At 31.2% G+C, this 24,923-nt stretch overlaps 2 protein-coding genes across 2 annotated transcripts in view; one reads left to right on the top strand and one right to left on the bottom strand.

The window, feature by feature from the left end:
- Positions 1 to 38: 38 nt before the first annotated feature.
- On the top strand, positions 39 to 9,776 carry LOC130898159 (uncharacterized). The gene is made up of 13 exons (XM_057807237.1): positions 39 to 352; positions 409 to 637; positions 697 to 1,286; positions 1,340 to 1,574; positions 1,628 to 1,885; positions 2,740 to 3,429; positions 3,493 to 4,017; positions 4,133 to 4,408; positions 6,006 to 6,553; positions 6,612 to 7,179; positions 7,456 to 7,740; positions 8,797 to 8,939; positions 8,996 to 9,776. Exons 1-13 carry the CDS (start codon positions 339 to 341, stop codon positions 9,720 to 9,722), a joined length of 5,088 nt encoding a protein of 1,695 aa, XP_057663220.1. The 5' UTR covers positions 39 to 338; the 3' UTR covers positions 9,723 to 9,776.
- A 631-nt stretch (positions 9,777 to 10,407) lies between these two features.
- LOC130898122 (uncharacterized) overlaps positions 10,408 to 24,923 on the bottom strand; it is a 34,346-nt gene continuing 19,830 nt past the window's right edge. Inside the window, exons 2-11 of the mRNA XM_057807185.1 lie at positions 20,974 to 21,247; positions 20,601 to 20,729; positions 20,429 to 20,545; positions 19,897 to 20,016; positions 18,854 to 19,737; positions 18,401 to 18,536; positions 17,425 to 18,182; positions 17,261 to 17,357; positions 16,582 to 16,852; positions 10,408 to 14,059 (exon numbers count right to left, since the gene is read on the bottom strand). Coding sequence (XP_057663168.1) covers positions 13,893 to 14,059; positions 16,582 to 16,852; positions 17,261 to 17,357; positions 17,425 to 18,182; positions 18,401 to 18,536; positions 18,854 to 19,737; positions 19,897 to 20,016; positions 20,429 to 20,545; positions 20,601 to 20,729; positions 20,974 to 21,216 — 2,922 coding nt within the window. The 5' untranslated portion in view covers positions 21,217 to 21,247 and the 3' untranslated portion in view covers positions 10,408 to 13,892. The remainder of the gene's footprint in view (positions 14,060 to 16,581; positions 16,853 to 17,260; positions 17,358 to 17,424; positions 18,183 to 18,400; positions 18,537 to 18,853; positions 19,738 to 19,896; positions 20,017 to 20,428; positions 20,546 to 20,600; positions 20,730 to 20,973; positions 21,248 to 24,923) is intronic.

Raw genomic sequence — 24,923 nt, 5'->3', positions numbered from 1 at the left:
ATTGTCAGATATGTCAAGTGTCAACGTAAGTTTTAAGTGATACCACCACAGATCGTAACTGCCACAAGTCATCCAAGGAGTGCTCTATTAATATCACTTACAATTAATTATTCTAGGTGGTAGGCAATTTTCAATATACCCACTGTTATCATAGATCTAGCTTCCAAGCCCGCCCATAGAACTAGTGAAACTGTGTAAACCGTCTACAACCTATCGACTCATTAAAAAACGTTTGTCTCAAAAGCAAACTAACCTATACTTATTTTTTTAATTTGAATTTGTTTCCTATTATGCTTTATAAATTCTGTACTATATGGTCTAGACAGTAATAAAAAATTATGGAAACCTTACCGTGAGTAGCGTTATTAATAATAATATCATATTATTTTAATAGTGCTACTATTTTAGTGTTTGGAAGAGGATTTTCCCGGTAATTGCCTCCAAGAATCCCCATGTTACGGAGGATATTGTTGATGATGTATTAGATATATGCAAAGAAAATATTTTAGATATATTTTTACAGTATGAATTCTATTCAAAAGAAAGTTTTTTAAAATGGAAACAGAATCTTGGTGTAAAAGAGATTGTATCAGATGATGAAATGTGCAACTTTATTCATAATTTAAGTAAAAAACTGGTATGTGTGTATAGTAGATAATTAGTTTTGAAGATTAGCTTTGTAATTTTTTGTTTTAGAATTTAAACACTAATGGAGTTTGGACAGTACTTTGTAATTTTTTAATGTATGAATATTATGGCAAAGTTGATGAACTAAAAGGTTTGATAAAGTTTAATGCTAAAGTTGAATTTTTGATGGAGAATATATGGTATTTCTATTCTGGAGAACGTATGTTTTTGATTAAAACTTTGAGACATATTTTGGAAAGTGCTGAAAATAAAAATGATACATATTATGAGAAACTCCATTCTTTTGTTAAAGATATTAGTTTACCTACATTGTGGAAAAATGCAGTCAAAGTATTTGATAACTTGATACATGAAATAGGAAAAGATACACTACATTTAGTACCAGCTGACCTTTTGAAAGAATGGATTCATAGAAACAATAGAGAACAACTGGAAGTGTTGTTGTTATTATTACAAATATTACAAAATTTAAAAATTACTGGCCCTGAATTAGAAAATACTATATCACTTTTTATCAGACATGGTTTTGCTAGACATCCTCTTTATGCAGACAGTTTAAAAATATCAAAACCAGAAGATCTACTTCAAATTAAGAATGCAGAAATTGCGATAGTTTTATCAATTTTAAATAAATTTTGGTGAGCATTTCATTAAAAGCTATATTGCTCTTTATTACAACTGAACATTTTAGGGAATCTCCAGCTGTTGGTAAGACTTTGCCTGCAAATCTGGAAAGAAATTTGGAATTGTTACAAATACAGGGTGATAACAGTATAGTCATGTTTGGATGGTCAATATTTAAGTTGTCTTGCTTTAAACTTGAATCAGGCAAAGAACTAGAAAGCTCTCGTTTTATGGTAGAAGAACTTTTGAAGAAGAATGTTTTTGAACCTATATATGAGCTACTTACACATAGAATATTTTCAGTAACTATATTGCAATCAATTTTTAAGCTAAAAATGATCATCATTTTTTTTAGAATTTTAAAAGTAGTTCTGTATCAAACGGCATATTCAGATTGATAGTTGAGTTTTTGAAAATCTATGATGTTAATTATTTCTATCAACAACCAGGAGCTGTTAAAGTAGTAGCCGAATTAGTTAATCAGAGAGGAATTGTGATTTTAGAAACCCTAGGATCAGTTTTTCAGCTATCGATGGAGGCATTTCCTTATGTGTTTGAACCATTTTTGGAGCTGTGTAAATCTCTATTATCAATTCCTAAAAGACAAAACTTTGTAAGTATATATTCAATTAACTAATTTGGAAACTTTCAGCAAGTGTACATTGTACAGTGACCAGTGGCTTCTTTAAATAAATCATCAAAAGTATTTGACATGTTATTTTTAAAATTTACAAACCAATTTTTTGCTTTATTGTATTTAATTATAAAAATATTAAACTTTTATATCGTAAAAATGTTAAAATAACTGAATTTGCCACTAAATTGCTAATTGAAAGAGTTCATTGGTTCTTTATTCTTAACAAAGACCTGCAGATGTCTGATATTGATTCAACTAGGATCTGAACTCAAAATTATATTTCAAGCTCAATTAATTTTTATTTTCAATTGTTTCTGTGTTTTTCTTTTCAAAAAATGATGAGCTACTAAGAAAAATCAACTTTTTTAAAACTGAACGCATTATTTTATCTGAGTCACTCTACACTGGTTTCTGAGAAGTACTTGATTCAACAAACTGAGTATTTATAGGACCATCCAGGTAGCTATTCTATTAAGACAGGATAAAGTTTGAGTATATTTACTATCCCTATATGTAACTTGGAATTTCTGGAACCATTGGTGATATTCATCTATCTCTACAAAAATTTCACAATTATACTGTTTTGTCTTATTCGAGGTTCAGCAAGGAATTCTTGCTAGAGGCATTCTATAATTGCTGAGAATATAGATTAAGGACAAATGTATGTTTTAGTTTACATTCAGTCTCATAAGATACATCAGTGTAATTGTGACTTTTTATATTAGTAAAAAATGTGTTCAGCAGTCATTTATATAATATTTTTCTATCAAATGTGTCCTTCAATGTTAATATTTACATACTTTCGCTAATATGCTTTATTCACTTTTCAGACAATGAAACTTCTCAAAGCATTACCAACATTTTTGGCTGAAATACCCTATATGCATCGACAAAGCAGGTATAGAATGACTAAATTTTTGCAGTTATTTACCGACAGTGAATTATTCATGATCCCCAATGGTACCATAGTAGAAGAATTTGTGTATGGAGGCAATGAACTCTCAAAATTTCACTTTCCGTTTAGTTTTTTTTTACTTATGGAACAATTTACAAAATCTTTGGTAACAATAAGATATGAAAATAAGCCCGATTGGCATTGTCATAAAAATTTGATGAAAGTAGTTCAAATTGGGTTTCAGTGCATACACCATATTTTAAAGTTATATAAAGGAGATTATAGACGTGATGTTGAACTCAGAACTCTGGTGCAGAGATTAGAAATAGTTCCTACACAGTTCTGTGAAGAACCTCTTAAAAATTCGAACTTTATCCTATTGTACTTTTCTATTAATTGTACTTTAATAAAGAGAGAGTTATTGGATTATACGGAAGCTTTTCCCCCATTATTACAAAAAAGTTTCATGCCTCACATTATTAGTTATACCAAAAGGAACAGAGACAGTTTGTTTAGTCAGCTACATAACAAGTCTTTATTGTATAGGGCATTAAAAGATGAAGAAAATGAAAAAACTCATAAATTACTTATTGAGTATTTGGAGCTAGTCAATTTTATGATTGAGGTAAGCAGTTTAAACAGATGAAGCTTTATATAGTTTTTCCATTTTTAAATATTTTTATTTCAGAAAAATCTTTACCACCATGAAATACAATTAGCTGGAATATGGTATATATTGACTAATACCTTTCCTCTACACCAACAGTGGCACTATGAAGATTCATACGAGCAAACTAGAATTACAAAACTCTGTATTTCTATGTTTATTGGTGTTCTTAAACGTCATCTATTAAAAATAGAAAAAGAATCTGCTGTTATTTTTGAAATGGTTACAGACGCTTTCTATCATGAAGAAATTACTGTTTCAAGCTTCATGTCAGTATTTTCCAAAGATAAGTTTTATCTCCAAAATTTATTGGAATCTGAAATAAATTGGACTAATGGGCCAGCTTTGGAAAGCTTGGAATGTTTAAGATTGCAAGTAGTACTACTATTATTATTATATAAACATAAGATAAAAATGGAGACTGGGAAAAACCTATTAGATGATAATGTAGGTTTTTTTGCCAAAGCAGTAACACCATATATCATTAATCCCTATTCACTCTCACTAAGAAAATTATCCTGCAAATGTTTGGAGCTTTTGTCGCGGGTAAGTTTTTCATGAGAATTGATCTAGTGGATGTGTCACTTTCACCTATAACAATTTGAAAAAACGTTTTCATATAAAAGAATTTTAATATATACTGGATTGTCATATTTTTTAGGATGAGAATATTCCGTTAATGGCACTGTTGGGACTAGATTATGACCAAGTACAAAGGTTATATTTAGATCGATTAAGAGACTCTACAGAAGATGATGATTTGAAATTGCAAATTTTGGATCTCATTGGTACTTGTATCATTCATCAGCATGGCATGACCGCTGCTTTCTTCAATGTTAAGCGATCTAGAAAATGGTATAGTGATAACAAAGACAAAACCATTGAAGGAGATACTGTCACTGATTTTATGATAGATTATCTAAAGAATATAAAAAAAGTGAGTAGTTGTTTAATATTTTGGATTATGACTAGCGCGCCTATCCCTTTATTGGGGTGGATTACTCCACTTGTTCTTTTGTTATAGTTTTTTGTTGGACCTAGCTTCGTTTGTCAGCTTTCTCCATTCTTTTCTATTTTTGCATTTGGATTTCTAGTCTACTATTTCTAGGATTCTGGTATCTTCTTCAATTTGGTTTCTGTAGGTATTTTTTGGTCTGCCTCTTGGCCATAGAGGTATCCATTGTGTTATCCTCCTCACAATTTCTGTAGGTTTCCTTCTCATGATGTGTCCTGCCGATTTTAGTTTTTATGCTTTTACATACCTTACTATATTTTCTCCTCCCACTACTTATTCTATTTATTCATTCTTCTTCAATCTCCTCGCTCCATCTCCTGTAATATGTTGTCTGAGTATAGTTCTCATTATTTTTCTCTCGATTATCTTCAGGTCTTCTTCTTCCTATATATTTATGACAGTTGTTTCCATGGCGTACGTAATCACTGGTCTTATTAAAGTTTTATAAATTTTTTTGTTATTTTTACTAATTTTCTTGTTTTTGAGTGATTTTTTATTTTTTCCAAATGACACACAAACGTGTGTCCTAGGATACAGTTTCAAATACATATTTCTGTGTCCTTAGATGGTCCATTCCTCTTTCTTTTTGTCTTGCTCTCTTTATATATTTGATTTTTTCTTGGTTTATTCGTAGACCGACCTCTATTGATAGTAAAAATTGGCAACAGCTCTAGCTAAACTGAATCCTGTTGAGATGCAATAAGCAAGGAATTTAATCCCGACAGTTTTTGTGGGAAGGACTGAAAAGCAATACTCACATAAATCATTTACTGTGGTCGGATTCAGAGGAACCGGTAAATTAGAGGAAGTTGCAATAAAAATTCTTGGGCCACCAGTAACATCTATGCCACTGAGAAAACCCTAAACCACATTTGGCTCGATTCACAATATAAAGAGAAATAGGCTAACGTGTGACAGGGCAGCAAAAATGCCTTATCTAGATTTATATTACATTAATTGATACACAAAACTCCCAAAAAAATAATGAAAACAGGATCTGCAGAATCATAACCAGTCGTATCTGAATTTGAGCCACTTTAATCCTCTGAGGATAACAGAAAGTGAATGATGAATGAATGAAGTGAAATGAATAATTAAGAATTGTTCTTCCAATTTGGAAAATAATTGTTTGTTTGTTTATTCGCATTTATTGTGTTTTATTAAAAGATGTCACTGTCACATTACACAAGATTTAAAAATATATAAATAAATAGAAATTAGTTCATTAGACTAAACATACGAAGATTGTACAGAAAAATTCATCAATAATATATTATTAAACTATATTCGTCAATAATTATCAATTATTGATAAACCACATTTTTCGTGCTTCCTCTCAGAGGTTTTAATGTGTCTTTACGCATTATTAATTGTTTTCTCCATTCTTTTCTTTATTATATTTTTTCTCCAATTTGTTATAATTATTCTTTGATACTTTCTGTATGTTTCTTCCTACTTTGCCTTCTAGTTTGAATAAAAGGTCACAATTCTGAATTATATTAATAATAATTTGTTTTAGTCTCCGGCATATTTAAGGAGTCCCCTTCAAATAGGAATACTGCATATAATGACTAACTTGTGGTCCAGTAGAAAAAGACACTTAATCGATGAAGTAGTAAATTTAGACCAGTTCTGGCCGTTGTTGAGTAATCCTTGGTATAGAGAATTTGATCAGTTACCGAAAGTGTATGCTTACATATTAAAAATATACAGCATTCAATTAGTGGAGATAGACAAAGATGAAAATTTTTTGAGTTCCATCGAGAAGTTCATCACAGATAAAAAACAAGTTAAAAGTTGGGTAGAATATTTGAGATCCACTTTCAGAGAACCTACAAATATTATTGAGGAGATTGAGGATAGACAATATTTGTTGAAATCTTGGACAGAATTCATGATAGTGCTGGAAAAAACTAATGAGTTGAAAAAATTTGATGATGTGAACAAGTTTGAATTTATAACCATGAGTTTAGATGGATTAACCTTTCCTCTGGTTAATACTTATTGCTTAAAACTCTGGATGGATTTAGTACTTCTTCAAATTTCTTATTGGGAAATACCTCCTGTGTGAGTGGCTTTTTTATTATTTATTACTTATCAAGAAATGTTAAAATTCTGTTTGTAGGGGTGATTCAAGAGTATTGGCCGAAAAAACAATCAATGCACTTTCTATTATAAAATTATATTACTGCGATATGGAACATTCAGCACGGTTAGCAGTACTTACAGTAATTCAAGAGATAACAGAAAATCTCCAAGACTACTTTCAGTCGTCTTCTCCCAATTTATTCAACCTTCTAATGCACTTTGGTCCAATGTTTGATTATGAGTACCAGTTAGTGGAAGAAGGGCAATGGAAAACTACTCAAGATGTTTTTGATACTGCTATTAGAGAACATCTTCTTCCTTGGATGATGTGTGTTAGAATCGTTAGTGATTTATTTAAGCTTACTAATATTGAAGAAATCAGTTGTTGGTTTACTTATAGAAACCTAATTGAAAAATTGATGAGTTCTACTTGTGAATTTATACAATACCGACCAACGATGTCATTAGCTAAAGTCGTAATTTATAGCTTGGCTTTATATGCTGGTTCTCCACTATACTTAGATTTTTTGGGTAAGAGTATGAATGACTTTTTAGTGAAATTGGACACTTCTATTACTCCACTTTTGCTAGGACACAATAATAAGGTGAGTTTAATATAAAACTCTTATTCTGTAATTTAGTTAAAATTTCTGAAACTGGTATCATAATCACGCTGTCTACTACAAATACATAAATATTTATTATTACATTGTTTGGCTCTTCAAGCTTTCGCTGGTTCATATCTGGTGTACTCTTAATAAACAGTGGGTTAAAAAATTCCGTAATTGTTTTGTAGTAAATGACGATAGCTCATTCTTTTTGTGTTCTAAAATATTTTTAAAATGTTTTAAATAAATATTTTAATATTTTCGTTATTTTAGATCAATCCAATGCAACTTGAAGAAGGCTGGGTAACTAGCTCTCTATTTATTCAATTCCTAACAGCTTACTTCAAATCTCTACAGTACCAGGCGTTGCCAAATTGTTATACTTTTATAATACTTAGTGAACATATTTTGGGACATATCTTCAACATCCTCCAGACTACTGTCGCTTTAAAAGCTTTGGATTTAGTTATAAATACTTTAGTATTATTTGATTCTATGTTAGAAAAATGGCGACTAGAATGGTATAGAAAATCAAATGCAACATATCAATTTGTAATAGTAAGTTTTTATTTCACTTTCATCTAAGTATGTGAAAAATATCTATTAAGGGAACTGAACAATTAGCATTTATTGTAACCCAAATCAAATCATTTTCTTTAAAAAAATGCATCTGAAAAAAAACTACATAGCTTTGCTCTCACCCTCTCCCTCTTACGTGGCACTTATCCCCCCTCTTGGTCGAGCTACTTGGTTTATGGACGTTCCCTAATAAGACATTTTTCATTGAAAAAAAATTGTAATGATATTTTAATTTGAAATGGAGTTGTTTTGTTATAGAAGGTAAATTTGAGGTTATAATTGGGGTACATTCTAATTTATACCCAAACGATTGTAACTGTAACTTTTTACCTCAAGGCATAATGCGTAGTCGTCGCGAAAGATAACTGGATGTTACTGTTATCGACTTTGTCGCGCCTACTTTTCCCATAAAATATTAGCTGGCTTCCATCCAAACATGATGGCAATTCCAACAATGTCACTTTGTATAATTCTGAAAGTGCGTTGTATTAAAAAGGTATACAGTTTTGTCTAAAACGCCACCATAAATAGACAAGAATCCATGTTGGATTTAATTATACCCCAGAAAACTGCTCGTTTTCACCAAGGTGCTATATTATGAGCATGCAGTGTTAAAGATGTGCATTTCATCTACAACGTCATGACCTTTTTACTTTAGTGAAATGGATATTTCAACAGTGGAGGGCGTTGAGAACTTTAAGTGGAATACAACGCCGTTTGACCTACAAGATCTATTCTCTCTTAGCACATCAGATTTTGAGATCTACAAGATTGTATGAAGAAAATATAGAGTATTAAAAAATTTATATTTTTTTTACTTTTATGACCTGTAGTGAAATTAAGTTGACTTAAGTCGATTTTTAAATAAAAGTTTTTTTGGAGTTAACTTTTACAGTTTTAGATTCCGGGCCACCAATAAAATTACACACTTTTCAGAAATAGAAGCTGATGCATATAGTTATCACTCTCCCTAGTAGACTTTTCTGCGATACCACTTTTTTATAGAAAATTCTGATAAGTTTTTGTTTTTTTTAGAAAGGAGTCAAAAATATAGTGAATGCATGCTTATACACTATTTTGAGGCCAAAAAATATTATTGTACACATTTTGGATGAAACTAACCGATTAATACAATTAGAAAAATATCCTGTAGAACTGATGGTAGCTATAGTAAATAGGTAACTATTTGAAATGAGCTGCATAATGTGTTTTCATTTATATTTGTATTTTTTAGGTTGGTAACAGCTATAGGGCTGGGCTTTTCAATTTTATATAGGATCAATCCAGGTCTAACGGATCTTTTAGACCCATATTTACCAGACACAGTTGTTAGAATAATTGAGAATGATTTTAGCGTACCAACATTTGAATTGCCCATATCCAACAACTTGACATATGGAATGTTGTTGTGCTTAGCTCACTTTTTATGTAAAACATTAGATGTTTTGAAATTAAATAAAAAACATACGACTTCCAGCGTTCCCTCAGAATATTTCACAAGAACTTTTGGTATGGTAGAACACCAAGGTTTATCTGACAACATTCCAACGCAAAAACTAAGTGCCTTCTTACGACATGCCATGTACGAATATTCTGGATTGGCAGATCCTTGGATACAAGAACTAGATTATAACCGAGTCAAAGACTCTTTAGAAATTCTAATGATGTTTTTATCACAGCAAATATTTTTAGATATACAAATTCCTTCAGAAAACTCATCTTATTTTATACGTAATCTTAGCTCAGAACTACAGTTCTTTTATGAACACGTCAAGAGAATGACTTCATCGCACTTAGCTTCTAAGCTGAATTCTATGTCACCATCTTGTCAATCAGAAACTGACATTTTGAAGAAATATTTGATCCATCACAAAGAGACCGAATGTTTTGAAGAGGTAGTGGATATGAACTTTTGTATAATTATTTCAAATTGGTTCACAAACATATGCAAACTAAAGTAGTGTTTTTATATAATTTATATTATTGATTTTGTTAATATAAACGTTTCTTATAAATTTTTTTATCACTTTATTACCTAACAAATTTTTTTACACAAAAAGATCTTAAGGAATAAAGAAATTTTGTTTGTGTACCAAGTACACCGAGCACCATGGTAGACCATTGTTGACATAGTTTCAATAGATCATATGGAGAGGAAAATATTGCCGCAGAAACGAATATGTAACGGGAGCAGCGACAAAGGAAAGGTAGCGGTATAAATGGAGCAGTAATACCAAAAACCACTTGGATTTCATCTCCATCAAAAATATCCTCTGGAGAGGAAAATTTTGCCGCAGAAACGAAGATGAAACGAGAGCGGCGACAAAAAAGAGGTAGCGAAATAAATGGAGTAGTAATACCAGAAACAACTTGGATTTCATCTCCATCAAAAATATAATCAGAAGAGGAAAATTTTGCTGCAGAAACGAAGATGAAACGAGAGCGGCGACATAGAGGTAGCGGAATAAATGGAGCAGTAAAACCAGGAACCATCAAAAATATTCTCGAACTCTTTTTGTGTAAGTACTCTCGTCGTTGCACATAGTCTCGCGATAATTACTGATGAGCAAGCGCAGTAAATACCCGCATTCCATCAGATTAGGCGGCAGCGAACGTGTTAAATAAGGAATATATTAAACATGTGTGATTAATCAAACATTTTATTGAAAAAAATTAATATACATAAATTTACATTATATGATAAATACTTTATAAGAAATTTATGGTATGGTGAACAAAAATAGGATATTTATTACATTATACTATATTAATTGTAATACTTAATAAAGTCGTTGCTTTCCAAGCAATACAATTATATTTTATATGGTTTAGTAATTGATAAACATTAGTATTACAAATCTGCTTCATGGATTGTACAGCTAAAGTTTAAATTATAAACAATCATAGCTACAGCTAAGTATTCGTTAATAAATTGAGCTTCCGAATAAGTGTTCTTATTAGAAACACGTAACACATAATAAATTTTATTTTTTCCGTTTCGATAATACTAAAAACAGTAATTAACAGTAGGTTTAATGGAAATAATTTCTCATAACAGATGCTGTCGAAAAAAATATATGGAAATACTGACATCCTACACATCCTTATGGTGTAAGTACACCTCAAATGGATCTAACTATATTCTTAGTAGAAACACAGAAGCCGGTGTACTTCAGGGAAATATATTGGAGCCCATTATTTATCTTCTATTGATCAGGGGTACCCCATATTCGCAGCGAATAAATAATTCTTGAAGTCATTAATGCTTAATAATAAATAACAAATATTAAATGTGAATTATTCAAACTAGAATGTGTTGAAGTTGTACAATGATAGTTTATGATACAAGAACAAAACATTTTTAAGACGAATAGGTGGAGTAAGATACCCCAGAAGATTCCTTCTGAAATGAATTATTTTTTATTCGATAGCCTACACAAAGTTAAATACAAGATACTGAAGTTTCTCTTTTTATGTCACAAAAAGTTACACTAGTTTTATAAAAGCTGGATTAATTATTATTTAAAATCGTTTACAATCAACTTGAGTTTCTAGAAGTAGACCCAATTAAACCTCAGTAAGATTTTTTTTCTATAGCAGTTATTACGGTATGTATTTCAATTAGTATGTTCAAGTGGTGAGACTAGTTTCAACCTGTTCCGGTTTACCAGGAACGCAATCATATTTAATATTGTTTCTTGTGGACAAAGTGCCATGTGATGATAAAATCTGTATATATTATTAATAACTTGGAAGTCTGTTTACAAGTGGTATGAGCGATTTAAAGGGGAAATTATTCAGTTGAGTATGAATATGTACCTTCTTCGACATCAAACAGAGGTCGTTGTGATACTGAAATGACGAGAAAAAAGATACTTAAAGAATTCTCTTTTTTATGATGACATTGAGCTATACCACAAACATCTTAGATTCGCGAGTTTTTGGATACAAAATGTCTGCTTACAAGCAGATTTAGAACCATGCGATTTTTGGCTTTTCCAGAAAACAATAATGTGGTTGACATTGAGAAGGTCATGACAGGGCCATTTTAAATGCTTTCACTCGTCGATTTAACATTGGGAAAGCCATTTCCAAAGAGGCCTTCTAGTAATGTTTCTTATAGTCATGGATGTTATGTTGGGATAAGCTATTACTAGTCAACGATGATACTTTGAAGGAGATGAATTCAAATTTATTTGTTCATTTTTTTTTCAATAAATCATAATTTTTTTTTGTCTACCTCTATCCAAAGTATACTTTTCATGGCCTCATTATTAGGAGCAAAGTCGTACTTTTCCTCCCTGAGTAGGAAAACTAAAATTGACATTTATAAAAAAATATATATAAATGAGCACTAAAACAGATCTCACAAGATTATTTGTCTGCTATAGAGCAGGAAAACGTATCAACCAAATGGTTGGAAAAGATTGCAGAACTTTTAAAACTGCCCATTGCCAAAAATTATACTGGGCATAGTTTCAGAAGTACCTCGGCAAGTTTATTTACAAATTCTGAAGTAGACATTCTTGCTTTAAAGTAACATGGAGGTTGGAGGACGAATATCACCGAAGGATATGTGCAGCAGTCTCTTGCAGAAAAACGAAAAATTTCGAACCAAATTATGGAGTCACTGAAATTACTGAAATTGTTTGTAAGTATGAGTATTTCCGGGGGATATTAGCTGAATAATAATGTTAATGAAAATATCACGAAAACTACGTTGGGTCCAGCTCACTTCTAGTAGTATCGAAATTGCACGTTCAACATTTAGTATAAATAATTACCATAAATTAAAAATATGCCAGAAGCAAGAATAAAAATTATTTAAAAATGAGTTTATTATTTGAGGAAGGCGAAAAAATTATATGTATAACATGGGAGTAAAGTGCCTTTTCCTCACATGAATGGTTAGTACCTCGGGAGGAAAAGTAGCACTTTCCTCCTTTATATACAAATAGCCATTAATCACATATAATCAGTTTTGGGTGAGTTATTATACAATAGTCAAATGAATTTTACAACTTTGCTGCCTTCCACCAACTAAACATATTTCCACTAAGTAAAAATAATTCATACGTTTCGGCCAAAAAAGTTTCATTAGTTTAAAATTCAAAATATATTATGAGACACCTTGTATTATTTATTTTGAAAGTCGTATATTGTTTGTTTTGAAACAGTACATTTTATCTTTTTGCAATATGACAAATTTATTGACTAGTGAATAAGCCAAAATTTTCAATTCAGTATTAAGGATCAAAATCACAGCTAAATTTATATACATGAAAATCAAATCCAAATTCAACAATATTTGTACAGATTAAGTTTTCATTCTAATTTAAAAAATTTTCGATCACTTTTGAACTTCAATGCTATATATTTTTTAATCCAGTAATATTACGCCAATTTAGGTGAATATCTCGGAAAATCCACATACCCATTATATCATCACGTGAAAATTTGTATTTTGTCATTCTTAAGGTATTCTCAAAATTCACGTATAGTTCGATGGTCGCAAGTTTCAAAGTCAAAGGTCACAAAAATCGATTTTTTTACATTTCTTGCAAATGAGTTTTAGGCTATTTGCTTTTCCTATCAATATTGTAGAGAATTTAATTCTCTACAACTTTTGTATCCAACATTTTCTTATACCTTGAACTGTTTTAGAGATAGAGGTCGTAGAGCGCGTGGTCAGAGAATTATATGAGGTCAACTGGTAGTCTCAATGAAAAACTCGTAATATTAAGCTTTATAGATTTATAATTGTCAAAATTAATAAAAATTTCGAGAAAAGTTCTAATTTCAATTCTCTCAAATAATTCTCTGAAAGCGCGCTCTACGCCCTCTATCTTGAAAACAGATCAAGGTATAAAAAAATATTTATAGAAAATAGTTATAGCTTATAACTCGAGAAGACGAGATATTTGCTAAAAATGTAAAAAAATCGATTTTTTTGTAACCTTTGACACCAGACTTTGAAACTTGCGACCATCGAATTATACGTGAATTTTGAGAATAGCTTAAGAATGCCAAAATACAAATTTTCACGTTATCATATACTGGGTGTGTCGATTTTTCGAGGTCAACCCTCTATAATGACTGGATTATTTGACAAATATATCCATTTTCAATAATTAACTAGACACTAGGTGTCTATTGTAACTACGCCCAGATCCGGTTAGTTTGTTTCTTTTGGTGGAATAATTTTGTGAATCTTCAGAATGAGTGCTGGTTGTAGTCAGTATGCGTATTCCGGCTGCAAATTCTTTTCTGTAGTTATGATCTTCTTTTGTTTTAGGACCTAAAAATATCAATCTAGTATTTGACTAATTTTATTCTATAATAGCCCAGTCATATTAGGTAAAAAAATAAGTCAACCTCGGAATGAATGATAGCAAGCTGTAAATTGGTATAAACTTTTGTTTTGTCGTTCTACATGTTATCTCAAAAGTCACAAATGCTATCGTGTTCGCGTCTTAAGATATTGAAGGTTAAAGCTCATAAAAATCGGTTTTTCGCTAATATCTTAGGTCCTATTACTTAAATGAGATTTGCACCTAATATGAAAGTTGTAGAATATAAAATTTTCTACAACTTTTGTATATACGATCAACCGTTTTTGGGATACAGCGCGGAGAGTGCAGTACATTCATATATGGGCTAATGCAAGGTCAAGTGTGAGATACTAATTATTAATTATTTATATTTAACTTAAAAAAAAACATTTTATTTTTACACGCATTTAAGCTGTCCCAATTTGGATAAACTAGTGGAAATATTTCAACAAGAAAAATGCCCCATACAAACATTATTTAAAAATGGAATGCGCATCTAGTTGGCTTTATAGAATGCTCCAAAATCTGAGGACAACATTGATCACTTCCACCAAGTGTAGCAGCTCATCAACATATAAATCATGTTTGCTACCAGATTCAAACGTGGTTAGAGAAGAACTTGAACCTCAAGAATGGGGCTGGGTGCTCGAAAATGAAATCCTGGAGCCCATAAGAACCTCCAGAACCAGCCGAACTATTAAACAATATTTTGCAATTGCAAAAATGGTTGTGGTTCCCGCTGTGGATACCGAAAATCAGGGCTACTATGTTCTTAACCTTGTGACCAGTGCAATGGACAAGCTTATCTCAACGCTCCACTGTATACAAGTAATCCCGACGAAGAAAGCTTATACGATCCTGAAATTCTGAGATTTGGAGATTAATACCACCGAAAATGAGGATGATGACAATGAACTGAATATTTTTGAGCGAAAACAAGAAGAAGTCGATGATGAAGAAGAATGTAACTAGCTTCCAATAACAATTTTATTATAATTAAAATAAGAAAAGACTCAAATTTTAATAAATGTTTAATATACCATATTTAAAGATAAATAAAGATGTGTATTGCCTTTCTGTATTTAATTTGAAATATAATTTAAATATATAATACAGAATTAATAATATACCATAGTTAAACATGAATAATTAAGTTACTTATTTTAATTAGATATAATTAATCAATTATTAGTACATAAATAATAGGAATTGTTCAATAATTATAATTTTTTAGTAAACAATTGATTCCCTAGTGTGACGTCACATATTTTGCAAATTACTTATAGAAATTATTGTATGAAAGCAGCGGTTCCGAAATTCCGAAATCCGGTTTATTTCCATTTAAATTATTTTTCAATAAAATTAACATCAAAACAAACAATTAACAAAACAAAAACGATTAATTGTAGAAATTTACTAAATAAAAAATATTAATAAAATTATATTAATTGAAGTTATAAAATTAATAAACTTGAGTCAACTCCTTTCAATTATTTATAACTCGCGTAGCAGCCACTTCCTTCTCGTTTGGGTTGTTAATGTTGAGACGATAGGTAAAAATTACCCAATTTTTTTTTGTTCATTTTACAGTTGTTTCGTAAGTTAAAAATAACAAAATAGCAAAACTAAGAACGACGTTCTTTCATTCGCGAAAGTTAGTGAATGAAATTGAATCAAAGAAATGACTACTAGGCGCAAAGAGCGCCTAGGCGGTCGGCGCGTAATACTAGTAGAGCGAATGGTTGATAAAGCAATTGGTTTTCGTAAAGTAATAGTTTGAAGTTCGTGTTCGTTAACATTTAGATTATAATAGATTCTGAAATGTGACATCACGAAATTAAGGACCACTCCCACCCCCTTGTAACACAATGTCACACTTCGTCGACCGCCTCCCATCTCCTTAACTTGTGACGTAATTTATGGTTGACCCTTAATCGTAACTCACGCTTGATCTTGCATTAACCAATATATGATTTTACTGAACTCTTCGCTCTCTATCCCAAAAACGGTCGATCGTATGAAAAAAAAGTTCATACAAAAGTTGGGGAGAATTTTATAATCTACAACTTTCATAATAGGTGCAAATCTCATATAAATAATAGGAATCGAGATATTCGCGAGAATCCTTTGAACTTCAATATCTTAAGACGCGGAGCATTTGTGACTTTTGAGAAAACATTTAAAACGTCAAAACAATATGACTGGACTATAAGGAAGTTTCATGGTTTAGATCTGACAAATAGATGGCTTTAAGATTTAATTTGATAATTATGATCTATTATATCAATATATTGATCAATACAATAGACTGTAAAATGCAAGTTTCGATAACGAAGTTATCGTCTTTAGAGGCAGTGGTTGAACTGTCTCGAAAGTTTATAGAAACACTCTTCCGATTGTGTAATTGTGCGTAGTATGTTCTTAGAGTTAACATAAAGTACAAATAGAAAAGGTTAAGTAAGTTATTGCACAAAAACTAAAGTATTACCTTTGGCTTTGGGCATATTACATTTAACTTGAGGATAAATAGTTGTTTGTCTACTATATCCTTTATCAGAAGTAAATTTTATATTACTATTGTAGTCTTTATAATTTCGTTGTAGTTGTCTATATTCAGATAATTCTCTGGTGAATGCTGATGAGGGTTTATTTTCGAATTTAGACATTTTTGAGTGTTCTATTGTTCTACCGTTGTGTTTTTGTGAGCTTGATGATGATGAAACCGAAGAGAATGCACCGTCAGGTTCAGATCTACGTTCCTAAAATAAAGTTTGATATTATATTGATGTAGTAATTTGAATTATTTTTGATAAGAAACAGAATTGGATAAACATAACAATAGTGTTGGAAAATTCATCAATTGTTATATTATAATTTTGATTCGATAAGGTTGAACCGCAATTGGAAAAGTGACAATCTCCATACCAAAACATTTCGAAATTCTCTTTCCATTATTATTTTTTTTGAGTGTTATATTAGTTAATCCTCATCTAATAAATGAATTATCATTTATTTGTAGTGTCGTAGATCTGCTGACCGCTAAATTAAATTTAAGCGAAATCTATTTACTTACCATAAGTCAATGTATAAATCTTTACGTTCACAATAGCGCATTCAAAAAAAAAATTAATTTAGGTTAAAACTTAAAGGTTATTTTTGATACCTACTTTATTGTCAATTTCAAAATTATGCGGTATACTGTGCCGACCAGAATTTTCATCTAATGAAAATAATCGCAATTGTTTTCTAATGTCTGCTTTTTCCCTAAAACAAAATTTTCGTAAATAACATTTGATATGAATTATAAAATAATAGTTTGTAAACTACGTACCTTGCTCTTTTTTTCTGAAATTCTTCCTCTACTTTCTGCATGGCTTCCAATTCTCTAAGTCGTTTTCTTTCTCTTTTTTCTGCTTCTTTAGATAACTTATCTGATAATCGTTTCTTTTCAATCTGCCTTATAGTGCTTTGGAATGTATATTTTTTTGGTTTCTTTTCTAATTTCCACGAAGATTCATCAGTACGAGCTAGGTCTTGGAGCGGCTCTGGATGATAATTCTGAACTTCTAAAGAAATATCGTCACAAGATTTTGAATATACTGAGTATTTGTTATTGAAACTACGAGGTTTTTCGTTTCCTAAATCTATTTCAGGTAAATATATCAATCTAGAAGATGCATTCACATTTGTGGGATAAAGCAGGTCTTCTGCATCTTGCATTCTACATCTTTCCAACGAATGAAAGGTGTGTGTTAATGGATTCGGAGCTGATTTACTAAAAAACCAGTTTGCACTGTTTTCTTCTGCAAAACTTGACTCGGAAAGTACTTTTCTGCCCAATACTCCTGATAACGATTTTTTAAATTTTTGCATACCACTATACTGGGGTGCGCTATTTTTTTCTATCATATAAGCAGCCAAACGATTATCTCTAGGAAGAGATAAACTGAAAGTGTGCGGTCCTAAGTAAGCTCTCGATTTTTGAGGAAACGTTTTGTCGTTAACTCCATCATCTTCAGTGCTCGTATCATCTCCTAAATCTTGTTGTGGAGTCCAAGATACTCTTTCAGGTTTGTTCAAATATTTCATCTACAAGATATTACATAATGGATTGTATGGAATATATAAAAGGGTATTATTTTGATGGGGTTTCTAAATTGAGGTGCCATGATTTTATTTTCCCCTCGCTAGTATTTTATTTTACCTTTACTTTGCATATTTTTTTGCCAAATCTTAGTTGTTATTTAAAATTTTTCTTCTGTTTGTTATAAAATATACTGGGAAAAAATGAAGACGTTTCTACTTACTGACATCTTTTTGGTGTTTATAATCCCATTTGTATCATTAGCTGATGTGACATCATCAAAACAGTAAGAAATTGGATTTGCGGTGTCTGGAGCGTCTCCAGATATTCCCGAATCTCCCGATTTATCATTACTAGACCTACAGAATAAAATATTATTGTGAAATTATAATTTGGTGGTTAATAAACTTATATTTTGTTATAAAAAATGAGATAACTGTATGGAACATTCTTTACAAACTTTCTCAATTATATGCAACATATTCGCACCACTAGCGAATCTTAATTCCGATTCCAAATGATAAAATTTTATTAATACACAAGGTATGTCCAATTGAGTTACGTGTCCTTCGATTCAATTTTATATTGGGCGCTCCTCGTATATAATCAAAAATATATATAATTAGTTTTGTATAATTATAAATAAATTAAATGTAATATTTGTTAAAATCATTACCTTTGCCCGGCATTTACTAGAGGAGGTGGCGGTCTAGCAAATTTTTCAATGTGATCTTCTAATAGTACCGGTACATCATCGCTTATCATAGTACCATTTGTATTGTCATTATTTATTGATAAAAGTCTCCAGGCTGCTGATGGGGAAAATCTAGGAATCTCCAATTGTTTTTTAGGCAGTATTGGACGTAACTGAAGGTCTATTCCTGATCTGAAAGTATCATTTTCATCAGATTCAATGTCGCTGGATAAATTTGATTCAGATGAATTGTCCTCGTTACTCTTGCTGGTGAAATTTTGGTACATTCCATTATTGGGTTGATTTCCGTCAGTAACATTTTTGTTCATACCGAAATAAAACAGTTGTTTTGAACGATCTTTTGCAGCTATACCTCTGGAAGTGGGAGATGGAGACATATCTGGGGTAGTCGATTCTTTACCAGAAGCTTCACCTCGACTGCATTGCGGAGAGGATTTTTTAGAATTGGAATTATTTTCTATTGTTAACAACAATTTCCTTGTTAAATCTTTACTGATAGGTACATTAGGGTCCAAAGTATTCAACTTAGTTCTTCTATTATTCAATTCTTCTTTTTCTAGTTCTACATGTCTTAATCTTCTAGTTGCGTCCTTCAGTTCCTTGATAAATTCTTTTGAGTTCAGTTTTGTCTCTGGTAAATTCAACGTTTTCAACTTGTCCCTCACTTTATCGTTGTTAGTGATGTTATCAGTATTATGATTATTATTTAGATAATCATCAGTAGTTTCGTTTAACTGACTAGATTGTTTTTTAGTTTCGGCTCTAGTTTTAAACAAACGAGCTTTTCTAATAGGAAGTCCAGGATTAAGGAGAATCTCTGTAGTTGATTGTGAATTGTCACTTCCCTAAAATTATTTCAATAAGTTAGTATAAGAAACTTCGCTTAATGCGACAAAGATAAATATTAGAAAGAAAGCAAAATAGAAAGTGTTAAATTTGCCCTGTGCATTAGGTGTTAAGGTCAGGGAATATTTTATCCTACATATTTTATTGCGATCACTTACCTTTGAGGGCTTAGGTGGTGAAGGTGCTTTGTACTTTTTTCTCAATCTTCTATCTTGACAATCGTTATTTACATGTTTACAGGCATATCTCAAATCAGGTTCCGAAGCAAAATATTTGATCTAAAAAAAATTATTATTTGTATCTAGTATGTTAATTTTTCCACTGCCGAAGATGCAAATCTCTAATAGCCTTAATGACACAAAGAGAACATGAAAAAGTATCTAGTGAGGATGAAAAAGTAGCCAAACCATCAAAATCAAAGATCGAATTGGTTAACCACCCACCGTATTCACCAAATCTGGCCTCCAACGACTTTTTTTTGTTCCCCAACCTTAAATTTTCACTTACAAGAGAGATTTTTTTATCAGACGAGGATATTAAAAACATGATAGAGTCACTGTAAATTCGAGAAGTCTATTTACATCACACTTTCTTCGCCATTACAATATGGCGTCAATTTATGAGAATATAACTATTGGCCAAGGTGTATATTTTAGAATACAAACATAGTACATCAAATGACTCATTTACCTGCTGACTAGATAGATTATTAGATTGCTTTTGCTTCACCCTATGAAGGAAAACTTTTCGGGAAAGATCTTTTACATCGCTAGAACTACAATCTTCATAATTTTTGGTGATATTTCCCTGAAAAATAATATTGTTTTGTCAAATGTTAACAAAAATATAAATATTCACAAACCTGTTGACTAGATTGATTATTAGATAATTTTTGTCCATGACGAGCAGTTCTTCGAGAATTTTCTTTCTCTCGTGAACAGTCTTTTTCTTCATCAGAACTATACCTTTCATAATTTTCCGAAACATTTCTCTAAAACATAAATTTTAGAGGTTTTCCATCATGATAAACATGCTAATAATAATAAATATTTAAAATAATACAGTGTTTTCCAATTCTGTTTCTAAAAATCTAAGATACTTATTAGTGAAATGACGAAATAAAAAAATAAGTGATTAACAACATACTATGATAGAAAATAAAATCGAAAGCGTGTGTACCAAAAAGAAGGAAATTGAAAATATTTAACTTTTATTAGTGTGAAATATTATCTTACATCTAGAGTGTCCTTTAACTCTCGTGTCAGTCTAAACTGTCTTCCACTGATGGTACCACCAGATTGAATAATTTCTCCATTACCGGTTGGTCTGAGTTTCAAACGCGCGTCTCTTTCCGGTAAAACTTTATGTTGATAATGTTGTTTTGAATGCAATGGCTGTGTCCTGGGATATGAATGAACCAATTTATCTAACGAATGTGGTTCAGTTATTGTGACATTTTGGCTACCATTATTTCCCATATCACCATTCGTATCCTCGTTGGCGCATATTCTAAAACCAAAAATAAATATATGTAAATATCTCATTTATAAACATTTGAAATCAATGTAATTAAATACACTTTGTATATCTACACTCTAGAGTCTAGGCCCTCAAAAATTATCCACGCATTGGGAAATTTCTAGTTAATAGAGAAATATAAACCGTAGATAATTCAATTTTTTTATTTGAAAACGTATGCATAATAAAATAAATCTATATGCACGTGGAGAAAAGCGTGTCAAGGTCAACTTTCCAATTTGGAAAATTTGTTGATATTAAATACGTTAAACAATGTCAATTTAAATATCAATAAAAAAAATTACAATCAAATATGTTTCCACGCACAGGTAGATATTTGTATAGCACAATAATATACAACGAGGGGATCTCAGAAATATTGGTAATGAAGCTCTATGAAAATATGTTGTAATATTTTTTGAAAAAGAGATAAAATTGTTTTTATTATAATTGAATAATAAAAGTTTAATCGAATGAAAATTAATGTGTTTTAAGAAGTGTTAATTTTGGTTTAATAATGAAAAGTGTGTGGTATAAATGTCAATGGAAGAAGTGTTTTAGGTTAATGTATGAAGGGTAGACCAAAGGAGGAGTATCTCATTTAGGAGGAAAGTTGAAAAAGGTTCCAGCTTAATACGATCAATAATAATCCAAACACCTTTCAGAATAGCGCTGCCATAGACAAAGGCTATTCCTTTTATGTAAAAAGCAAGCACAAAAAGGCAAACCCTATTACACTCGAGAAGTTCGAGTGGTACCTAGAATGTGGATATTGATCTTGAACTTCTACTTGTTCAAGTGTTCAGGAAAGACTTGCCTTAGTAGCTGATTCTACAGTCTTCCACTATTCCGAAGATAAATTGACGTGTTCAAGAGCATCTGCCGTGGTAGTATCGGTAAAACAGAATGAGGTCAGCGACCTTTCTTCTATGCTCTAAGCTGTGCGAGCAATACTTCAAAGATGGACGAATCTGGGCCTTGTAGAGGATTGGAAGCTGTTGCGAAGTATTATAGCTTTTTGGTCTTGAAGAGGGCTCTGATAGCCATAGAAAGTAACGTATAGTAAATGAACATTTGATAAATATAAAAAAACTTTTTGGAAAGACTGCAGATCACCTTAATTTTTTTACCACGAGCCGCCAAATTAAAATACTGATAAACAAAATGCAATACAGAAGAATTTCAGCTTGAAGAGTTGATTGGAAGATTAAAAATCAACCTGGAATTGAAGTGAAAAGAAGTGCATCTATTGAAGAAATTAATGTAAATAGACTATTAAATTAAATATATGATTAACTTGTTTAGTAGATTGAGATTATATAACTAGTTTAAACTATTGAGACTTAAATTGTTTATTATTTACACAAATAACCCCCCGAACGAACTTAGTCGAGAAAATATTAGTTGAAATATTTAAAATAAAGGATTTTTATTGTTTTTCAAACCAATTATAATCTGTGATATCAAATGCATCTTCCTCTTATAAAGTTATCTGCCTCAGTCGTTTGTATAATAATTATTATCTACAATGTAGAAACAGTTAAATAAATATTTAGATAGACAACTTTCTTAGCGACATAAACGTGAAAATTGTGCTTCCATGAATATTTTTTAACTGTATCGCATTACTATGATTTCTGATCTAAGTAATATAAAAGTAAATTGATGTATACATGTCAGTTGAAGTTAAATACATTAAATTCAGTAACGTGTGTTGTTTTCTTAACTCCAATCACATAACCTTAACGCCGTGGCATACTTCTGATCAAGTCCTTCAAGTAATTTTGTTTCAAAATATTCCACTCCGTCTTTAAAATCACTCGCAGTTCATGAAGGTTACCTGGTATTAAACCTGTGGATCTCATTTTTCTGTGAATATTTTCCCACATATGCTCAATAGGGTTTAACTGAGGACTGCATGCGGACCAGTCTAAAACTACAATATTTACCTCTTGGAGGGTACTGATGTACTATTCTAGTAACATGGGGATGTGCGTTATCATTAACACAAAGTTATATCCTGTAAGGAACAGCATAAGGCTCTAAAATTTATGTACCTATGAGCAGTTAATAATTCTCTATCTAACAGTGCTTATCTTATGTTGCAAGGAAAATAACTCTCACCATATCTTCTATTGTATTCTTCGACTCATCCGTGAAAACTAGATTATCCCAATTTTAAGCATTCCAGTTCTCATGTTTTCGTGTGAATCGTAGCGTAATTGTACGGTGTTCCCAGGACAGTGTCTACTTTTGCTCCAATTCCAGCATTTCTTGAAACATTTTTCACTTTGTGTGAAGTTACTCTTACATTTGAAGCTTCATCTATAGTCTATTTCGGAAAGGTAGAGAGCAATAAAATGGGGAATTCCCTCCAGTTCTGCTTAATGTCGGTGTCGGCCATACGTTTTGCGTTTAACAGATACCGTTTAAGCTTCTAATAGTTTCCTCTGCCTACTTCCAACCCTATTTCAGATTGGGCTTAACCATGCGCCGTAAGGACAATGGTGCCTTACCCAAAATTTTTAGACCTTTATAAGTATATTTGTTTAGTTCAACGCATCAGTATTTGCTGTTAAGTCGTAAATAGTGTTCACAGCATTATAAGATTAGTAATGAAATGGCGATATTTACACCAACGAAAAGATGTTCCAATAATTTTCCACTATCAGTGAATGGAAAACTTATTTTAAATGTACATGATTGCATAAAATACGATTTACTGTACAAGAAACTGTCGACCGATGTTCTCGAATGACTGGAGTTGTTGGAAAGTCCACCGTTTTTAAATTATTGCGGGGGAGAAAGATAGCAGGCCAAGTGGAACCTCCCAAGAAAAGTCCAGGCAGACCAGTGAAAGTCCTTGATGAAGACACCAAAAGTGTAATTCGAAGAAAAGTTCACTCTTTTGATTTTAAAAAATAAATACTCACCCTAGATAAGATTTTATTGGAGCTTGGCCAGGATGACAGTATTCCTTTTTGTATTTTTGTTATTTTCTAGTAGCGTAACAAAAATAAAATTCTACTAAAGTTGATTTTTTAATAAATGTTGCAATGTTTCATGAGTGATGTGATACTTTTTAGACCGAATGTATTACTAGCAAATAATTTAAAATTCCGCGTTAATTCTAACACATCTTTATTAATTGGCTTCTGGATATGAAATCATTTTGAAATCCAACTTTTATCAGCTTAAATAATTGTCATATATGTTGTTTATTCATATTTTTCATTTATTTTCCATAAAATTTTTAAAGTATGTGTTCAGCACACGATTAAGAAAATGAAGAAGAGATGGAATAATAAGATGGGAAAGGATATAAAATACAGAAAATAAAACAAATTTGTAGATTAGTTTGCAATATTATAAAACATAAGCATAAAGAAATGTAATAGATATACATTTTAGTTATAAATTGTAACTTAATAAGAGTGCACGATTCCAATTTGATGCTATAATTACGAAACTCTCGTAATTTAAACTGTATGTTATGGATCTGACCGTCATGTAGTTCCTTCAGAAGCACAAGAACTAATCGATTTATTGAAGTAACAATTTTCAGACCTGATATTCCGGTATCAACTGACTAATAGCAGAGCTGATACCCTACCCTGAGGAATACCAGCATTTATCTATTGGCATCTTACTGTGAAATGCATAATTT

Source organism: Diorhabda carinulata, chromosome 1 (genome assembly GCF_026250575.1).
Source record: "Diorhabda carinulata isolate Delta chromosome 1, icDioCari1.1, whole genome shotgun sequence".
In the NCBI taxonomy this organism is placed as follows: domain Eukaryota; kingdom Metazoa; phylum Arthropoda; class Insecta; order Coleoptera; family Chrysomelidae; genus Diorhabda; species Diorhabda carinulata.
Note: the sequence above shows the minus strand (reverse complement) of the source record. Positions and strands in the feature narration are given on the sequence as shown.

Coding starts and splice junctions, on each gene's coding strand:
- LOC130898159 (XM_057807237.1), top strand. Junction 1,886..2,739: donor TTCCTAAAAGACAAAACTTT/GTAAGTATATAT, acceptor TTCACTTTTCAG/ACAATGAAACTTCTCAAAGC. Junction 4,018..4,132: donor GTTTGGAGCTTTTGTCGCGG/GTAAGTTTTTCA, acceptor CATATTTTTTAG/GATGAGAATATTCCGTTAAT.